The 16,950-nt window shown below is 54.0% G+C and overlaps 3 protein-coding genes and 1 non-coding gene across 4 annotated transcripts; 3 read left to right on the top strand and 1 right to left on the bottom strand.

The window, feature by feature from the left end:
* Positions 1-3,454: 3,454 nt before the first annotated feature.
* Positions 3,455-4,615, top strand: HD553DRAFT_341958 (uncharacterized protein; the record flags this gene model as incomplete). Its single annotated transcript, XM_046182694.1, has 1 exon — positions 3,455-4,615. The coding sequence occupies one exon, from the start codon at positions 3,455-3,457 to the stop codon at positions 4,613-4,615; it is 1,161 nt and encodes a 386-aa protein (XP_046036920.1).
* Positions 4,616-10,585: 5,970 nt separating this feature from the next.
* HD553DRAFT_t55 lies at positions 10,586-10,672 on the top strand. The gene has a single exon. It is a non-coding gene; the product is annotated as a tRNA-Pro (tRNA).
* A 540-nt stretch (positions 10,673-11,212) lies between these two features.
* On the top strand, positions 11,213-12,093 carry HD553DRAFT_26353 (uncharacterized protein). Its single transcript, XM_046177437.1, has 2 exons — positions 11,213-11,890; positions 12,004-12,093. The coding sequence occupies exon 1, from the start codon at positions 11,330-11,332 to the stop codon at positions 11,789-11,791; it is 462 nt and encodes a 153-aa protein (XP_046036919.1). The 5' UTR covers positions 11,213-11,329; the 3' UTR covers positions 11,792-11,890; positions 12,004-12,093.
* Positions 12,094-12,715: 622 nt separating this feature from the next.
* Positions 12,716-16,509, bottom strand: HD553DRAFT_355235 (uncharacterized protein; the record flags this gene model as incomplete). Its single annotated transcript, XM_046183817.1, has 9 exons — positions 12,716-13,204; positions 13,321-13,382; positions 13,443-13,800; positions 13,952-14,625; positions 14,705-14,799; positions 14,858-14,913; positions 14,998-15,221; positions 15,314-16,052; positions 16,135-16,509. The coding sequence occupies 9 exons, from the start codon at positions 16,507-16,509 to the stop codon at positions 13,061-13,063; spliced, it is 2,727 nt and encodes a 908-aa protein (XP_046036918.1). The 3' UTR covers positions 12,716-13,060.
* Positions 16,510-16,950: the final 441 nt, after the last annotated feature.

Raw genomic sequence — 16,950 nt, 5'->3', positions numbered from 1 at the left:
ATCCGTTTGTTCTTGTCAATCCAGTCCTTCAGCCATTGATCTTGAGCATGCGAAAGTGGGTAGACTCGGGCCTTTCGTAACAATTCAGGGCTTTTAAGCTCGACCGCATGATCAAAATCCCTGTTTTCGGGTAATGACTCGTAACTGGCACGCTTGAATAAGTCCAGACTACCATGAAATTCCGACGGTACAAGGCTACGTAGCTCGCTCTCTTCGACCTCTTCCTCTTCCTCGTCGGGGTCTTCTGCCAGTTTCAGGGCATTAAAGACCGGATCTCCCTTTTCCAATCCATTGCCATCTACGAGCGTGCTCCGTCTTCCCTTCACTTCGATCCCTTCCGTCGTCAAACAGTCGTCTTGAATCTCGATAGACATGTCGCTAAAGTCGACAATGGCCCGGAAACGGACGTTAAAGTCCAAACCGAGGACTATTCCGCCCGTATCGAGGTCCATGATGGCCAGTTCGATCTCGATTGGTCCAAAATCCTTCTTTCGCAGCCGAATTTTGACAAAGTGCGTGATCGCGTCTGCTGCGATCGTTCCGTCAATCCTTCTCAGACGTTTCTTCTTCTCATAGGCAATCGGTACTAAACCCTCAAGTAAGGGGCAATGTCGGTCGATCGCGCTCTGAGAAGTCCCATCGTCCAGGAAGAACTTCCATTTCCCGGCGAAACCGTCCAATTCCGCCCTGAAGTAGCTCGTATGACTTCCCTCCATGTAAATCCGAAACCTTTTCCTAAGCGTGTCAGTCGTTTTCTTTTGTTCCACACGAGACGATTCCTGACCAATCGCCTCGCTCAATCTTTTTCCGAATCGCTCGAACAGTCCTCAACGTAGGCGGCTCGGGCTTTGACTTCCATAGCGTTGGCCCCCGTCGCCAGATTTTGGGCTTTTCCGCCTCTTTTCGGACACGCGCTAACGATATGTCCCTTTTCCCCACACGAGAAACAGTTCCCTTCTCGCATGTTTCTTTCCCTTTCTTCCGGTGACATGTAAGGTCGTCGAGGCACATAGGCCGTTTGAGGAATCGAAGCGGGGACCGCCACGGCGGTTCTGGGCGTAAAAGCCGACAAAGGTCCCGAACTGGGACGGTAACGGGATCTAGCGATTTGAGCTTCCGTGATGCGTTGACGGTTCTCGATACGAACGACCCATTGCCTCCATTTGTCGAAGTTCTCCGGGGCGTCTAGGTCGTTTTTGAGTCTGATCAGTAGGGAATGTTCCAAACCCCCTTCAGCGAGGCTGATCAAGGAATCGTCATCGTACCCGCTATACAGGGCCTGTAGGGCGAAACGGGCCAAATACTCTTGAGCGGTACTAGTCTGCTTCATTTCCTGAAGAACCCGCCTAGCGTTCTCCTTTTCGTCGTCCATCGGCCACTGATCTCTCATAGCCTTCTTGAATAGTTGATAATTCTGGAACATAAGGGGCTTATCACGGGCGCTTAAGTCCATATAAGGCGTAATCCACACCCCGGCGTCATCTCGGAACCGAGAAATAACGGCCAGTACCCTTTGAAACTCGGACCGATACGTATTCGGTTGCAAAGTTACGAACGTATCGCATTGTACGAGGAAAGAAGGCAGCTGCTTGCTTTTCCCGTGAAATGTGTTCGGTTCTGGGGCTCGGGGGTCCCTACCCGAGGCCTTTTCGTACGCTTTGGCCCTGTCCTGCATGACAGCGGCCCGAACGGAACTCGAAACTTCGTTCAGTCTGGCGTACGGGTCGACGCCCTCCCAGACGTCTTCGGGATCCATGTAATCTCCTTCGCTGTCGGACAAGGCGGTTCCGTACTTTTCCGCCTGGACCCGTGCCCGAACAGATCGGCGTTCGGACACTTTGCCCTCTTCTCCCGTCGTTCCTTTCCTTGTTGGCCTCTCCACCGCCCGTTCCCTCATCGCGTTCATCTCCAATTCCAACCTTTGGTTCTTCATTTTGAGGAGTTCGAGTTCCTCAAACAGCTTTTCCGTCAAACTCAGTTCTTGCTCTTCGTCATCCGGTTCCCTTGTTCCATCGAGTTGGTCATCTAACCCTTCTCGGTCGTTCTGTTCCTCGGCGTCCTCGCCGGCGTTCGTAATTTCTCCGGCGCTATTCTTCGCCGGACCTTGTTCGTCTTCGTCTTGTTCTTGTCTAGCGGAGTCATCCTCCTCTACCGTCTCGGGCGGAACCGTGGCTTTTCCGCTGCGGGGAAGCCTCGTTCTACCAAAGGGTTGGGCAGAAGTGGATCGCTGGGCAGACATTTTGAAGCGACGATATACTGTCACGGGGAGGCTAGAATACGTCGACGCGGGAGTTGTTGGGCGGTTCGGGGCGTTTTGGTACTATAGCGGCCGTTTCGTTGTGACTTAGTCCACGATACAGAAGGTAACGGTATGATGAACTTCGATATCGTCGCTTAGAACCCAATTCGGTTCTAAGCTCCTCATTCTACTCTACAATAGATCGCCCTCCTCTAAACTACGTTGCGGCGGTGTGTTCGACCGGTCAAGAGCGCGTCTTGGGCTTAATCGGGCGGAAAGGCCAAATAAAGGCGCGTTCCGTAGCGCGTCGGGATAAGTCCGAGGTTATGCTGAGCCGACGTTCCGGTTCCGATCTTCACTCGGTGACACATCTGCATTTGAGCCACCACGAGATTCTCCGTGATCGGCTCCTTCATTCTCGACAGCGGATCGATATTCCGCGTTTCTATCTCCACCTCGTCGGGGGAGCATACTACCTCTACCTTCTTGACGCATCCTTTCTTCAAACAGTCGTCCGCGAAGGTGACCGTATTCGTATCCCACTGGATGTGTGGGCTATGGTGTCGTAACCATGTAATCCCGAGGACCGCCGCGTACCCACACAAATCCGTCAAGAAGAACTCCGCCTTCTCTTGGTGCAATCCTGTCCGCACAATAGCATGTGCCTTCTGGGTGATCTGACCACCCACTATCTCTCTTCCGTCGATGACCGTAACGGTCCTAGGGTTCTCTAGGTCTATCACATCAAAGTTATGGATCCTCGCGAACGTCCGATCCATGAACATACCCGTGGCCCCCGAATCTACCATCATCACTGCCTGCACGGGAATCCCCTGCGGGTAGAACACTCCTACCAGAGTGAGGTGGCTCTCCGGACCACTAGGGTTACCGCTAGCACCAATGTGCAGCGGGATCCCATCACTACCCCTTTTCACGTTCCCAGCCGGGGTCCTTTGGTGATCCGTTATTCTATAAGGCCTGGCAGCCGACCTGCCGGGTCTTGAGGTAATAAGGTCGCGGGACTGGGGAAAGGTAACGGTAGGCATAGTAATGTAATAACGGATGTCTAACTACTACAAGGTACTAGTTAGACGTCTACGAGAACATCTCCTAAAAGGTCACCGAGAGGGTCTCCGAGAGGGTCTCCGAACGAGACCCCGAGGCGACGCGCACCGTAGGTCGCGCGTCACGTGACGCCTATAATATCTAGGGGTTATGACCTCCCGTATCGACCGTATCGCTCCAAAGCGCCAAGCAGTGCGGATTTTGGTCTGGGTGATCGACCGAGTGCTTGATACCACTCGGGAACGAGCTAAACATCAAGGTCCCGCTGGTCTAGGGGTTATGACCTCCCGTATCGACCGTATCGCTCCAAAGCGCCAAGCAGTGCGGATTTTGGTCTGGGTGATCGACCGAGTGCTTGATACCACTCGGGAACGAGCTAAACATCAAGGTCCCGCTGGTCTAGGGGTTATGACCTCCCGTATCGACCGTATCGCTCCAAAGCGCCAAGCAGTGCGGATTTTGGTCTGGGTGATCGACCGAGTGCTTGATACCACTCGGGAACGAGCTAAACATCAAGGTCCCGCTGGTCTAGGGGTTATGACCTCCCGTATCGACCGTATCGCTCCAAAGCGCCAAGCAGTGCGGATTTTGGTCTGGGTGATCGACCGAGTGCTTGATACCACTCGGGAACGAGCTAAACATCAAGGTCCCGCTGGTCTAGGGGTTATGACCTCCCGTATCGACCGTATCGCTCCAAAGCGCCAAGCAGTGCGGATTTTGGTCTGGGTGATCGACCGAGTGCTTGATACCACTCGGGAACGAGCTAAACATCAAGGTCCCGCTGGTCTAGGGGTTATGACCTCCCGTATCGACCGTATCGCTCCAAAGCGCCAAGCAGTGCGGATTTTGGTCTGGGTGATCGACCGAGTGCTTGATACCACTCGGGAACGAGCTAAACATCAAGGTCCCGCTGGTCTAGGGGTTATGACCTCCCGTATCGACCGTATCGCTCCAAAGCGCCAAGCAGTGCGGATTTTGGTCTGGGTGATCGACCGAGTGCTTGATACCACTCGGGAACGAGCTAAACATCAAGGTCCCGCTGGTCTAGGGGTTATGACCTCCCGTATCGACCGTATCGCTCCAAAGCGCCAAGCAGTGCGGATTTTGGTCTGGGTGATCGACCGAGTGCTTGATACCACTCGGGAACGAGCTAAACATCAAGGTCCCGCTGGTCTAGGGGTTATGACCTCCCGTATCGACCGTATCGCTCCAAAGCGCCAAGCAGTGCGGATTTTGGTCTGGGTGATCGACCGAGTGCTTGATACCACTCGGGAACGAGCTAAACATCAAGGTCCCGCTGGTCTAGTATAAGGCCTGGCAGCCGACCTGCCGGGTCTTGAGGTAATAAGGTCGCGGGACTGGGGAAAGGTAACGGTAGGCATAGTAATGTAATAACGGATGTCTAACTACTACAAGGTACTAGTTAGACGTCTACGAGAACATCTCCTAAAAGGTCTCCGAGAGGGTCTCCGAGAGGGTCTCCGAACGAGACCCCGAGGCGACGCGCACCGTAGGTCGCGCGTCACGTGACGCCTATAATAGGATCCCCCTCCTAGATGCGAGCTCCGAGCGCATCAAGCATCGCCGTACTCTTGGCGGCCCGGTACCGGCAACTCAGGGTGTCGCTTATGGAATTCCAGCACCAGCGTGTCGTTGTGGTGGAAATCCGAGGGGCTAACCCACTCGTTGTGCTCGTCCCCGTACCCCTCGAAGCGCACGTAGTACTGGGTCCTACGCCCGGCGCGCGTTGAACGCAACTCCTTGGAGTGTACGATTTCCGATACCACCCACCCCAAATCCCCAGTGTCCAGCACCTCTGGCTCAGGGGGTGGGTCCACTGCTCTCCCAGGAAGCTCGTTCGGCTTGTACGGGATGAGCAGCGAGACATGAAACACCGGGTGGATTCTACGCATCCCCGGTGTCAATTCCAAACGTCGCGCCATGCGACCTTCTCCTACGACCTCCGTGATCTTGAACGGGCCGTAGGTCTTCCACTCCAACTTCTTGTTCGGCCTCACGGTATTGACGTGAGCCGACGACAACATCACCATGTCGCCAACATTGTACCCCTCATCCGGTACCGCCGTACGCTTCCGATTCGCGTACTTCGCCATATCCTCCCTGGCCTGTCTCAGCGCGACATTAACAGACTCCCAGATGTTGTTCATCCGCTCTCTGTACTCCTGTATCGACTCCACAGCCGAATCCTTGGCGATAGGCATGGGGAGTTCGACGGCGTGCTCCCGCCCTTCCGATGCCATGAACGGCGACATACCGATCGCCGAGTGTTTCGAGTTGTTGTAGGCGAACTCCGCCATGGGCAACAAATCGGTCCAGTCGTCCTGCTGGTAATTGACGTACGTCCGCAAGTACTGTTCGAGCGTCGAGTTACTGCGCTCCGTCTGACCATCCGTCTGGGGGTGGAAGGCGGTCGAATAACTAGGCTCGACACCGGACAACTCACAGAACTCCCTCCAGAACCTCGATGTGAACAGCGTTCCCCTGTCCGAGATGATCTGCCGGGGAAACCCATGCAATCGTACCCACTCCTGCAGGAACATCTGTGCCAACACCTTGGCGTCGTTGTCCTTCCGACAAGGCACGAAATGTGCCCGCTTGCTGAAGCGGTCGACGATCACCAGGATCGCGTTCGAACCCCTCGACTCCGGTAGGTCCGTGATATGGTCCCATGTGATCGACTGGTAGGGTTCCGTCTCCGCCTTCAGGGGAGCCAGCTCCCCGACTGGCTTGGCCCTTGGCCTCCGATTCCTCTGGCACTTGTCGCAGCTAGCCACATACTGGCTAATCCACGCCTTCATACCCGGCCAGTAGAAATCTCTATTCACCAGGTCCTCCGTCTTGTCCCGCCCGTAGTGTCCGGCGGTTTTCCCATCATGGAGCCTCTTCAAGAGCTCCGTCTTCAAGCTTCCCGCATCGGGAACATACACCAGCCCGTCGTACATGAGCGCGCCTCCCGGGCTCAGACTGTACCGACTATTCGTCAAGGTTCCCTCCTTGACGCCTTTGATCAGGTCTCTCGCGACCGGATCTTCTTGTCCCGCAGGGATCAACGCTTTCAAAAACCAATCCCCTATGACGGGGATCGTTCCGCACAACCTCAACGGGGGTTGTACCGTCGCTGCGCTGACCACCAACGCGTCTGCATTAACGGGGCGCAGCAGGGTCTCTGCCTGCTTGGGCTCCGTCTCCTCCATCAACTCCTCTCTCCTGCTGAGCGCGTCAGCCTTCCCGTTCTCTGTCCCCGGCTTGTACTCCAACGTGTACGAGATTTGGTTCAGCAGTTGAGACCATCTCGCTTGTCGGTGGGACAACATCTTGTCCTTCTTGAAGTACTCCAGGTTCTTGTGATCCGTAAGGATCCTCACCGGGAACTTCCCGTCTAGGTAATGCCGCCATATCTGGCAGCAGTACACGATGGCGAGCAGCTCGCGATCGTGTACATCGTAGTTTCGTTGAGCCGGCGTAAGGCTCTTCGACATGAACGCCACGGGATGTAGTTTCCCGTCGTCCCCTACCTGCGACATCACCGCTCCCATCGCACCTGATGATGCGTCCGTCTCCAGTACCACCTGGCGCTCCTCGTCGTAGTGAGCGAGGATGGGCGCCTCGGTGAACGCCTTCTTCAACTCCTTGAAGGCAGCATCCGCTGACTCCGGCCAGTGGTACTTCACCCCTTTCTTTGTCAAGGCCGTCATGCCTTGAATCTTCTTGGAGTAGTTCTGTATGAACCGGCGATAGTAATTCGCGAACCCCAAGAACGACTGCAGGCCTCGAATATTTCGAGGCGCCGCCCACTCCAACACCGACTTCACCTTCGACGGGTTCATGCTGACCCCCGTAGGGGCAATATCATACCCCAAGAACTCCGTCGCCGTCGTGTCAAACTCACACTTCTCCGCCTTTGCGTACAGGCCATTCGCCTGTAGCCTCCTCAGCACTTCCCGTACGTGCTCGTCGTGTGTCTCCTGATCGGCGGAGTAAATCAATATGTCGTCTAAATAGACGACCACACACACGTCTAACATGTCCTGGAAGACCTGATTCATCCAGCGCTGGAACGTCGCCGGCGCGTTTGTCAAACCGAATGGCATGACGAGACATTCGAACAGACCATAGCGTGTCGTGAACGCGGTCTTCCAAACATCCTCCTCTTTGACCCTCAGGAGGTTGTACGCTCCCCTCAGGTCCATCTTCGTATATACCTTCGATCCCCGTAGGCGATCTAAGGTCTCCGAGATAAGCGGCAGGGGGGTCCTGTCCTTCTCGGTAATTTCGTTGAGGCGGCGGTAATCAATACACAGCCTCAATTCACCCCCTTTCTTCGGTACGAACAGTACCGGACTCGAACACGAGGATTTCGAGGGTCGAATAAACCCTTTCGCCTGGTTCTCCGCCAACCACGCCTTGAGAGCGTCCGTCTCCTTCTGCGAGTGGTTGTACAACTTCCCATACGTGGGAGTTGTCCCAGGCTTCAGCTCGATCGCATGATCGATCGAGCGCTTCGGCGGCAGCGAGTCTGCCTTCGTCTTGGAGAACGCTCCGAGGTACTCATGGTACTTCTTCGGCACAACGTCTCGCAACTTCTCCATGTACTCGGGAGGATCGAGTTCGTTTTGAATCGAGTCGGTGGGCTTGACGTCCCAGTCCCACAGGTCCGGCCTGCGGGCCCGCTCCTCATCCTCCCTCGTCATCTGCATTTGAGCCACCACGAGATTCTCCGTGATCGGCTCCTTCATTCTCGACAGCGGATCGATATTCCGCGTTTCTATCTCCACCTCGTCGGGGGAGCATACTACCTCTACCTTCTTGACGCATCCTTTCTTCAAACAGTCGTCCGCGAAGGTGACCGTATTCGTATCCCACTGGATGTGTGGGCTATGGTGTCGTAACCATGTAATCCCGAGGACCGCCGCGTACCCACACAAATCCGTCAAGAAGAACTCCGCCTTCTCTTGGTGCAATCCTGTCCGCACAATAGCATGTGCCTTCTGGGTGATCTGACCACCCACTATCTCTCTTCCGTCGATGACCGTAACGGTCCTAGGGTTCTCTAGGTCTATCACATCAAAGTTATGGATCCTCGCGAACGTCCGATCCATGAACATACCCGTGGCCCCCGAATCTACCATCATCACTGCCTGCACGGGAATCCCCTGCGGGTAGAACACTCCTACCAGAGTGAGGTGGCTCTCCGGACCACTAGGGTTACCGCTAGCACCAATGTGCAGCGGGATCCCATCACTACCCCTTTTCACGTTCCCAGCCGGGGTCCTTTGGTGATCCGTTATTCTATAAGGCCTGGCAGCCGACCTGCCGGGTCTTGAGGTAATAAGGTCGCGGGACTGGGGAAAGGTAACGGTAGGCATAGTAATGTAATAACGGATGTCTAACTACTACAAGGTACTAGTTAGACGTCTACGAGAACATCTCCTAAAAGGTCACCGAGAGGGTCTCCGAGAGGGTCTCCGAACGAGACCCCGAGGCGACGCGCACCGTAGGTCGCGCGTCACGTGACGCCTATAATATCTAGGGGTTATGACCTCCCGTATCGACCGTATCGCTCCAAAGCGCCAAGCAGTGCGGATTTTGGTCTGGGTGATCGACCGAGTGCTTGATACCACTCGGGAACGAGCTAAACATCAAGGTCCCGCTGGTCTAGGGGTTATGACCTCCCGTATCGACCGTATCGCTCCAAAGCGCCAAGCAGTGCGGATTTTGGTCTGGGTGATCGACCGAGTGCTTGATACCACTCGGGAACGAGCTAAACATCAAGGTCCCGCTGGTCTAGGGGTTATGACCTCCCGTATCGACCGTATCGCTCCAAAGCGCCAAGCAGTGCGGATTTTGGTCTGGGTGATCGACCGAGTGCTTGATACCACTCGGGAACGAGCTAAACATCAAGGTCCCGCTGGTCTAGGGGTTATGACCTCCCGTATCGACCGTATCGCTCCAAAGCGCCAAGCAGTGCGGATTTTGGTCTGGGTGATCGACCGAGTGCTTGATACCACTCGGGAACGAGCTAAACATCAAGGTCCCGCTGGTCTAGGGGTTATGACCTCCCGTATCGACCGTATCGCTCCAAAGCGCCAAGCAGTGCGGATTTTGGTCTGGGTGATCGACCGAGTGCTTGATACCACTCGGGAACGAGCTAAACATCAAGGTCCCGCTGGTCTAGGGGTTATGACCTCCCGTATCGACCGTATCGCTCCAAAGCGCCAAGCAGTGCGGATTTTGGTCTGGGTGATCGACCGAGTGCTTGATACCACTCGGGAACGAGCTAAACATCAAGGTCCCGCTGGTCTAGGGGTTATGACCTCCCGTATCGACCGTATCGCTCCAAAGTGCCAAGCAGTGCGGATTTTGGTCTGGGTGATCGACCGAGTGCTTGATACCACTCGGGAACGACCTAAACATCAAGGTCCCGCTGGTCTAGGGGTTATGACCTCCCGTATCGACCGTATCGCTCCAAAGTGCCAAGCAGTGCGGATTTTGGTCTGGGTGATCGACCGAGTGCTCGATACCACTCGGGAACGACCTAAACATCAAGGTCCCGCTGGTCTAGGGGTTATGACCTCCCGTATCGACCGTATCGCTCCAAAGTGCCAAGCAGTGCGGATTTTGGTCTGGGTGATCGATCGAGTGCTTGATACCACTCGGGAACGAGCTAAACATCAAGGTCCCGCTGGTCTAGGGGTTATGACCTCCCGTATCGACAGTATCACTCCAAAGTGCCAAGCAGTGACAGTATCGCTCCAAAGTGCCAAGCAGTGCGGATTTTGGTCTGGGTGATCGATCGAGTGCTTGATACCACTCGGGAACGAGCTAAACATCAAGGTCCCGCTGGTCTAGGGGTTATGACCTCCCGTATCGACAGTATCACTCCAAAGTGCCAAGCAGTGACAGTATCGCTCCAAAGTGCCAAGCAGTGCGGATTTTGGTCTGGGTGATCGATCGAGTGCTTGATACCACTCGGGAACGAGCTAAACATCAAGGTCCCGCTGGTCTAGGGGTTATGACCTCCCGTATCGACCGTATCGCTCCGTATCGCTCCAAAGCGCCAAGCAGTGCGGATTTTGGTCTGGGTGATCGATCGAGTGCTCGATACCACTTGGGAACGAGCTAAACATCAAGGTCCCGCTGGTCTAGGGGTTATGACCTCCCGTATCGATCGTATTGCTCCCAAGTGCCAAGCAGTGCGGATTTTGGTCCGGGCGATCGATCAAGTGCTCGATACCACTCGGGAACGACCTAAACATCAAAGTCCCGCTGGTCTAGGGGTTATGATCCTCCCTTAGGGTGTAACACCGCAATTGGGAGGGGTGCCCCGTTCGAGTCGGGGGTGGGACCTTCCTTTTTGCCTTGGAGCAAGCCAATCTTTTTGGATTTGCTGGTATCAGAAGCTCACACCGTTCGCCCTGTTCTTGTCAACCGCAACAGGGATGAAATATACAGCCCTTTGGCTGCAAAGACGCCATGAGCCTCAAGATTGAAGATGGGATCCTCAAACCGTCTCGAGCTGATCCGGACCAATATGCTATGGGAATCATATACCAGAGGCTGAGTATTCATGGCCAGGTGAACAGGTAGGCATACAAGCTGTCATGCAACATGATTTAGGGGCACATTTACATGCATCCAGGTGCGACCAAGAGCGTCCTAGCATGAAAAGTCCTGCCACCGGATGATTTCTCCTTTCGCTGTCATGCATGTCGCGTAACTTTCTCAGGGGTTACGATCAGCGACCTCTCACGTGATTCCAGCCGGTACAAGGTGAATCACCTTTCCTTATCGGAGCGCCGGATGCAGATTGATTAAAGGACCCCCGCGCGCGATCCCATCAACCGCGATCCCATCAACTGCATCAATATATCAATATATCTTGTATATCTTGTACGTATACGTATACATGCATCATATACCACATACATCGTCAATTCATCAATCACGGTGTACACATCATCGGTCTCATCTCCTCTGCATCCGATACAAGCCCAAACAATAGCCATGGACGACGATACCCTGTACGAAGACGCACCCGAATCATCCCGCGGAGGATCTTCCCGCCGAGGAAGAGGTAGCAGGGGCGGACGAGGAGGAAGGGGTAGAGGAACCTCAACCGGTACTCAGTTCAAAGGAGGAAGGACTACTGATGCTGCAGCACTCCTCCAAGCCATGGAGAATCCTCAGACTAGCCGTAAGAGAAGCCGAAAGGATCAAGAGGACGACGGCGGCGAGGACGACGACGAGGATGGTGGCCAGCCGGCAAAGAAAGTTCGAGAGGGAGACGAAAGCGACGAGGAGGATCCTGACGCGGGACTTACTGCCAAGGAGAAGAAAGAAAAGGCTGCCGAGAAGAAGAAACAGCAGAAGTTGGCGAAAAAGGCACTTGAGGTACCGTTCATCCTCCCCGCCGACTCCCCGACCTCGCTTCATTCGCCATTTTACCGCCGACAATTTCGAGGCTAACTTGAATACAATAGAAGGACAAGGACCCCGTATCCCTTGACATCCGCATGTCGGATGCCGCTCGGATCTTGTGGGGGTGTGCGGACGACGAGCTCAAAGGTCGGTATTTCGCTTCCTTTGATTGATTCCATCTCGTCGCTTCCTCGATGAGTTCAGTCTCGTCGCTTCCCTTTATTAGTCCTTAGTTCTCAGGCTGATCCACCTTTACATAGCGCCCTGGACCGCGAAGACGAAGGATAACTTGATGTTTGGTCTGAGGTATGCGAAAGAGGAGAGGGGGTTGGTGCTGTGGGAGAAGCAACTTTTGATTGGTGAGTGCCTCCCTGCCCTGTCTCTCGCGACACCTCTTGTTGACCTCTCCCATGAATGAAAGATAACGCTATTATCGAGATCATGAAGAGCGAGCGTCAGTTGGTCCTGGAGCTGATTGGGGATTATCCAGCAGAGGTACGCAATCCGTCGTATTCACATCACTTCATCTCTCCGGCATATTCACATCCACTCCATCTCTCCGGCATATTCACATCCACTCCATCTCTCCGGCGTATTCACATCCACTCCATCTCTCCGGCGTATTCACATCCACTCCATCTCTCCGGCGTATTCACATCCACTCCATCTCTCCGGCGTATTCACATCCACTCCATCTCTCCGGCGTATTCACATCCACTCCATCTAGATCCTTAAGCTCAAGAGCGATCAAATCAGGCTCAAAATTTTGGAACAGGAATGCAGAAAGCTAGAGTTGGAGCTGCGGCTTCGCGAGGGGCTTCGCGAGGGACTTCGCGAGGCTGGGCAGGCGGGAAACGTTGGTGGGGAGAAGCAGGCAGGAAACGTTGGTAGGGAGAGCGATGATAGGGAGAAGGATGATGGGGAGAGCGATGATGGGGAAAACGATGAACCGGTCGAATGGTCAGTCTTAGTCGCGGATCTGTTTGGGTTTGGGACTGATTCGGGTTGTTCAGAGACAGAATGCTTCATTCACTCAGCATTTCTACTCGACGATTTCCACTCCACTCAGCATTTCACTCAGCATTTCACTCGACGACTCTCAGCATTTCATCTGACGACAACGACAACATCACGGCACTTTCACTTAACGAGACACCATCACATACCTAGCGGACCATGCAACCCGCATGTATCCATACAAACTGTCTTTTCCGTACTTTAACATAGCAACCCGCATGTCTCCATACAAACTGTCTTTTCCGTACTTTAACATAAGAATAAGATTTCATATCAATGAGAAAGGATGCGCTACATGCATTACATGCCGTCTCGGGATCGCAAGACCTTTCCAAACATCTCCATTGTAGGCAGATCGGACCAGGACTCGGCATGTCGCATGACATCCTCGGTGACGGTCGAAGAGCCATGGTAACGGTAATCGTCGTCCGTGAGAAGCCGCTCCTGTTTCGTTCATGTCGGTGAAGGAGGAACGGTGATGTTTTCGTTTCGTCCGTAACATTAGAGAGTGGTGAGATTGGGCTAGAGCCAACTTGAATGCGGAACACAAACAGACTCACGTCATCTGCCGGAAGTTTGCTTCGAATCCAACGTTCGACGCTGAACCCATCATGATAACGGTCTTTACGAAAACCCTTTGTCAGAGTCTTGAACGGTTGGCGGGTTTTGTCCCTGAACGTACCTTTGTTCCACCCAAATTCTACTCGTTCCCTGGGGGTCGGAAACTGCAGCTCGTATTTGCAACGAAGGTAGCACTGATGGTCCGCAGGCATTTCGGGGCTCTCGGCGGCGACGTGTTTCGCGTACAAATGTTGCTCAGCTAGAGGCACAGACGGTAACCTGCCCCCTTTCCCATGTGTTTCATGGTTGCAAAGAGGGCAGTGGAGAGTCGCGGGATCATCTGATGTCGATTTGAGCCATCTATCGAAGCGTCCGGCGGGCGAGTGATAAGGGCCATGTGCTTGGTGTATCCATAGCTCCCGCGACGTGTAGAGTTCCACTTTGGCGCCTACTTCTCCGGCTTCTTCTTCGCACATCATCTACATCATTATTACGTCATTAGCTCATTGCTACTTGTATTTGGCGCAGAGTTCCGTACACCTCTCAGCGCAAACAACAGTACGTGTTGCCCTGGCGGTGTGAAACCCTGCGTCATATTCTAGTACTTTGTAGCCCGTGAGCTGTACTTACACAAGGTGATTTAGAGTGTGATTTGGTCTTTGCGGCATTTGCGGTCTTGATTACGTCTTTCAGCCAGTTGATCTTTGCAGAGGTCGTCTTGGCGGGGGCGGTCGCAGCGGTCGTCTCGGTGGGGGCGGTCGCAGCGGTCGTCTCGGTGGGGGCGGTCGCAGCCTCATCGACCATCATCTGAGCAGGGCTTGTCTCGGCGGGGACGGTCGCAGTGGTCGTCTCGGTGGGGGCGGTCGCAGCCTCATCGACCATCATCTGAGCAGGGCTTGTCTCGGCGGGGACGGTCGCAGTGGTCGTCTCGGTGGAAGCAGCAGCAGCCGCCTCATCCTCTTCATCTTCAAGGGCAGAATCTACGACCTCTAGATCGTCCTCTACATCGTCCATTTCTGGATCCGGCTCGGGGACGGCAAACCTGATCTTCACGCTTTCGTTGTTGTCGAATTCTCCGGTAGCGTTCATCTCGAAAGCAATCTTGGCTTCCTTTTCAGCTAGGCCCTTGCGTAGACGCTCCGGAACGGTACTGGGAACCTCCGACGCCGCCAACAACCTCTTTTGCTCCTGAAGTGTTTGGACCAGATCAAGCTCGGCCTGCGACACTCTTGTCATGTACCGAAGAGTGTTCACTCTAGTACGATAGCGGAGGATGAGCTTCCTCAGGGTTTCCGTGATTGTACCTACCAAACGTTTTGCGCAGGGAATTACTTTCATCAATGAGGTGTAGATTCGGGACATGATGCCGTACAAGAGACTGACCTGCCTTCACCGGGGTATCTCCTTCGGTGAAAAAAGGGAGGAGCTTCCAATCACTGGATCCAGTCAAGAACGCGTGGCGGAGTTCCGAAATGTACCTGTTACGCACGGCGGAGGTAAGCTCAAGTCAATCGAAGGGCGGGACTATCAAATTACCAGCGGTACAGGTCGCACTCCGGATCAAGGTCGATCGCGTCCTGTAGAGTGAAATCCTAGCCCAAGCGGTAGGATATCGAGGAGAACCAAGGGGTAACGATCAGTGCAAGCGGCCGGGCATTCATGCATGCGGTACTTACAACGGCTGCTCGTCTGAAACCAGCTTGGATGAAAGGGTGTTGGCCCAACTTGACTTTCGTCGAGGACTGCTCGCCCAGCGCAGCCCCGGTCATGTCGACTTCATAAGCCGACATGTCGTAATGGGATTCCAGCGCTTTTGATCTACTTCCATGCCCCATAAGCTTGCGAGTGATGTCATACCCGAACGTCTTTACGTTCTCGGTCGCCATCTTCTTCCTTATACCTTGAGATTCGTCAAGAGCGTTCAGTCAGCGTTGTGGACGTGAAACAAGTTGGGCTGGGTGGTCTAGCATCCGAACAAGCTGGGAAACTTACCGTAGGTCGTCACCTTTTGACCGGAGGATAGTAACCCGACTTCGGTGCAATTGGCTAGGAATTGCACTCGGGATGCTTCATAAGTCATCGGCTGGTCACCGACCCCCGAGCGAGAGGTTCTACCGAGAAAGATCGGATCGTTGAGGTGATCTGCCTTGACGGTTATGGCGGCCGAGTCGCTATGAAAGATATCTTCAGGATTCTCGAAGATATCTCGGTGGCATCCGAGAGCTACGAGAAGCACGGGCAGGTCGAAAACGAGGTTCCTCGGGTCGGTCGTGCCCCTGACGTCGTACTCGACTTCAAGCGCCGTATCGAGTTGATGACCTTTAAAGTTGTCGATATTGATAACGATGTCAAGATCAGACAGCTCTTCGCCATCGGCGTGACGATAGAATTTGATATCCTTCCATCGGAGACCCTTGTTGGGGTAGGGTCTAGTCGCGAGGAGGCTGCCTGGCCTGGCCATCGTGTAGAAGTAGAACAACAGAAGAACATTATCTTGTAGTCTTAGATGAAAGACATGTTCTCTCGACTCGTCGAAATTGTTATCTAGTAACAATCGAATCTCCTTCTGACCGAGTAGCATGACTCTCGACACCTTCGTTGTAAGTTCGTGGTCCCGGATCATGTTCTTGGCGACGCGGGACAATGTCGTAACTAGATTCTTGTGCTGGTCTGCGGTGATCTCGGGGAGGGCAGAGAACTTGATCAGGGCAATAAGGTCCCACTTTTCATGCTGCACAGTGAGGGTCGAGCGTAGACGAAACACATCGTTAGCGATTTGCTAGGCCACGCGTTCCGTTCGAGCGCGGACGTACCTGTAAAGTCGATGCAGCTATCTTCTTGGTACCCGTAGAACGGCTCAAACGATATTCCAGATATCCCAAGATCATCTTCTTGAACCGCTCGAAATCAGAGATGTCGAGGGCTTGCGAAACATCCATCTTGACAACGAGTTGGACGTATTCGATAAGGTAGCCGAGGGTAACACGGAGTCGAATGATGCGACTCGCCGCAACGGGCCACATCAATAGATGACGGTCGACCTCGCTGGAGACATAGTCAAAGGGGTTTTCATAGCCCTCTTGATGGGCTTGTTCGGTGAGTCGGTCAGCCGCTCGTTGAGCGGTTTCGGCTGGGCGCTCCGTAACCTTGATGCCGACATTGGCCGGTGGACCACGTCGGGGAGGCATGATGAATGAGGTGTTGATGTACTACTGAAACAGATGTCGACTCGGGATGTTGTGCTTGAATTGCTTGATTGTGATATCGGTGCGACGGTTTCTTCTACAGAGATCAAAGAGGATGAGTAGGACCACCATGACGCCATGAAGCTTGGGCAGATGCGGACATGTAAATGACGACATGTCCGGCGCATGTGCGCGCATGATGTTGCAGCGCTACTTTAGTTTTAGCGCGCTGAAACTAATCGATGACGTTATTTTGTGACCCAAAGAATTGGGTCACAAAAAATCGTCATCTTCGAGCGAGTTGTCCGGATCCGCGAGTTGTCTCTTTTGGCGCGGCGAATTACTCGGAGGCGCGCGAGATCCCTGGGTCGGATGCAACCTTCGAGAACGACGCGCGAGAGCAGATCATCGGATGCAAACTTTGAGATCTCGGAAGCTAAATTG

The sequence above is a fragment of the Filobasidium floriforme genome (genome assembly GCF_021052385.1).
Source record: "Filobasidium floriforme strain CBS 6241 chromosome Unknown HD553scaffold_10, whole genome shotgun sequence".
Lineage (NCBI taxonomy): Eukaryota > Fungi > Basidiomycota > Tremellomycetes > Filobasidiales > Filobasidiaceae > Filobasidium > Filobasidium floriforme.
The sequence above is the reverse complement of the archived record's forward strand: the minus strand, read 5'-3'. Positions and strand labels throughout refer to the sequence as shown.

Excerpts from the sequence above, each read along its gene's own strand:
- HD553DRAFT_26353 (XM_046177437.1), top strand. The coding sequence starts at position 11,330 with ATGGACGACGATACCCTGTACGAAGACGCACCCGAATCATCCCGCGGA.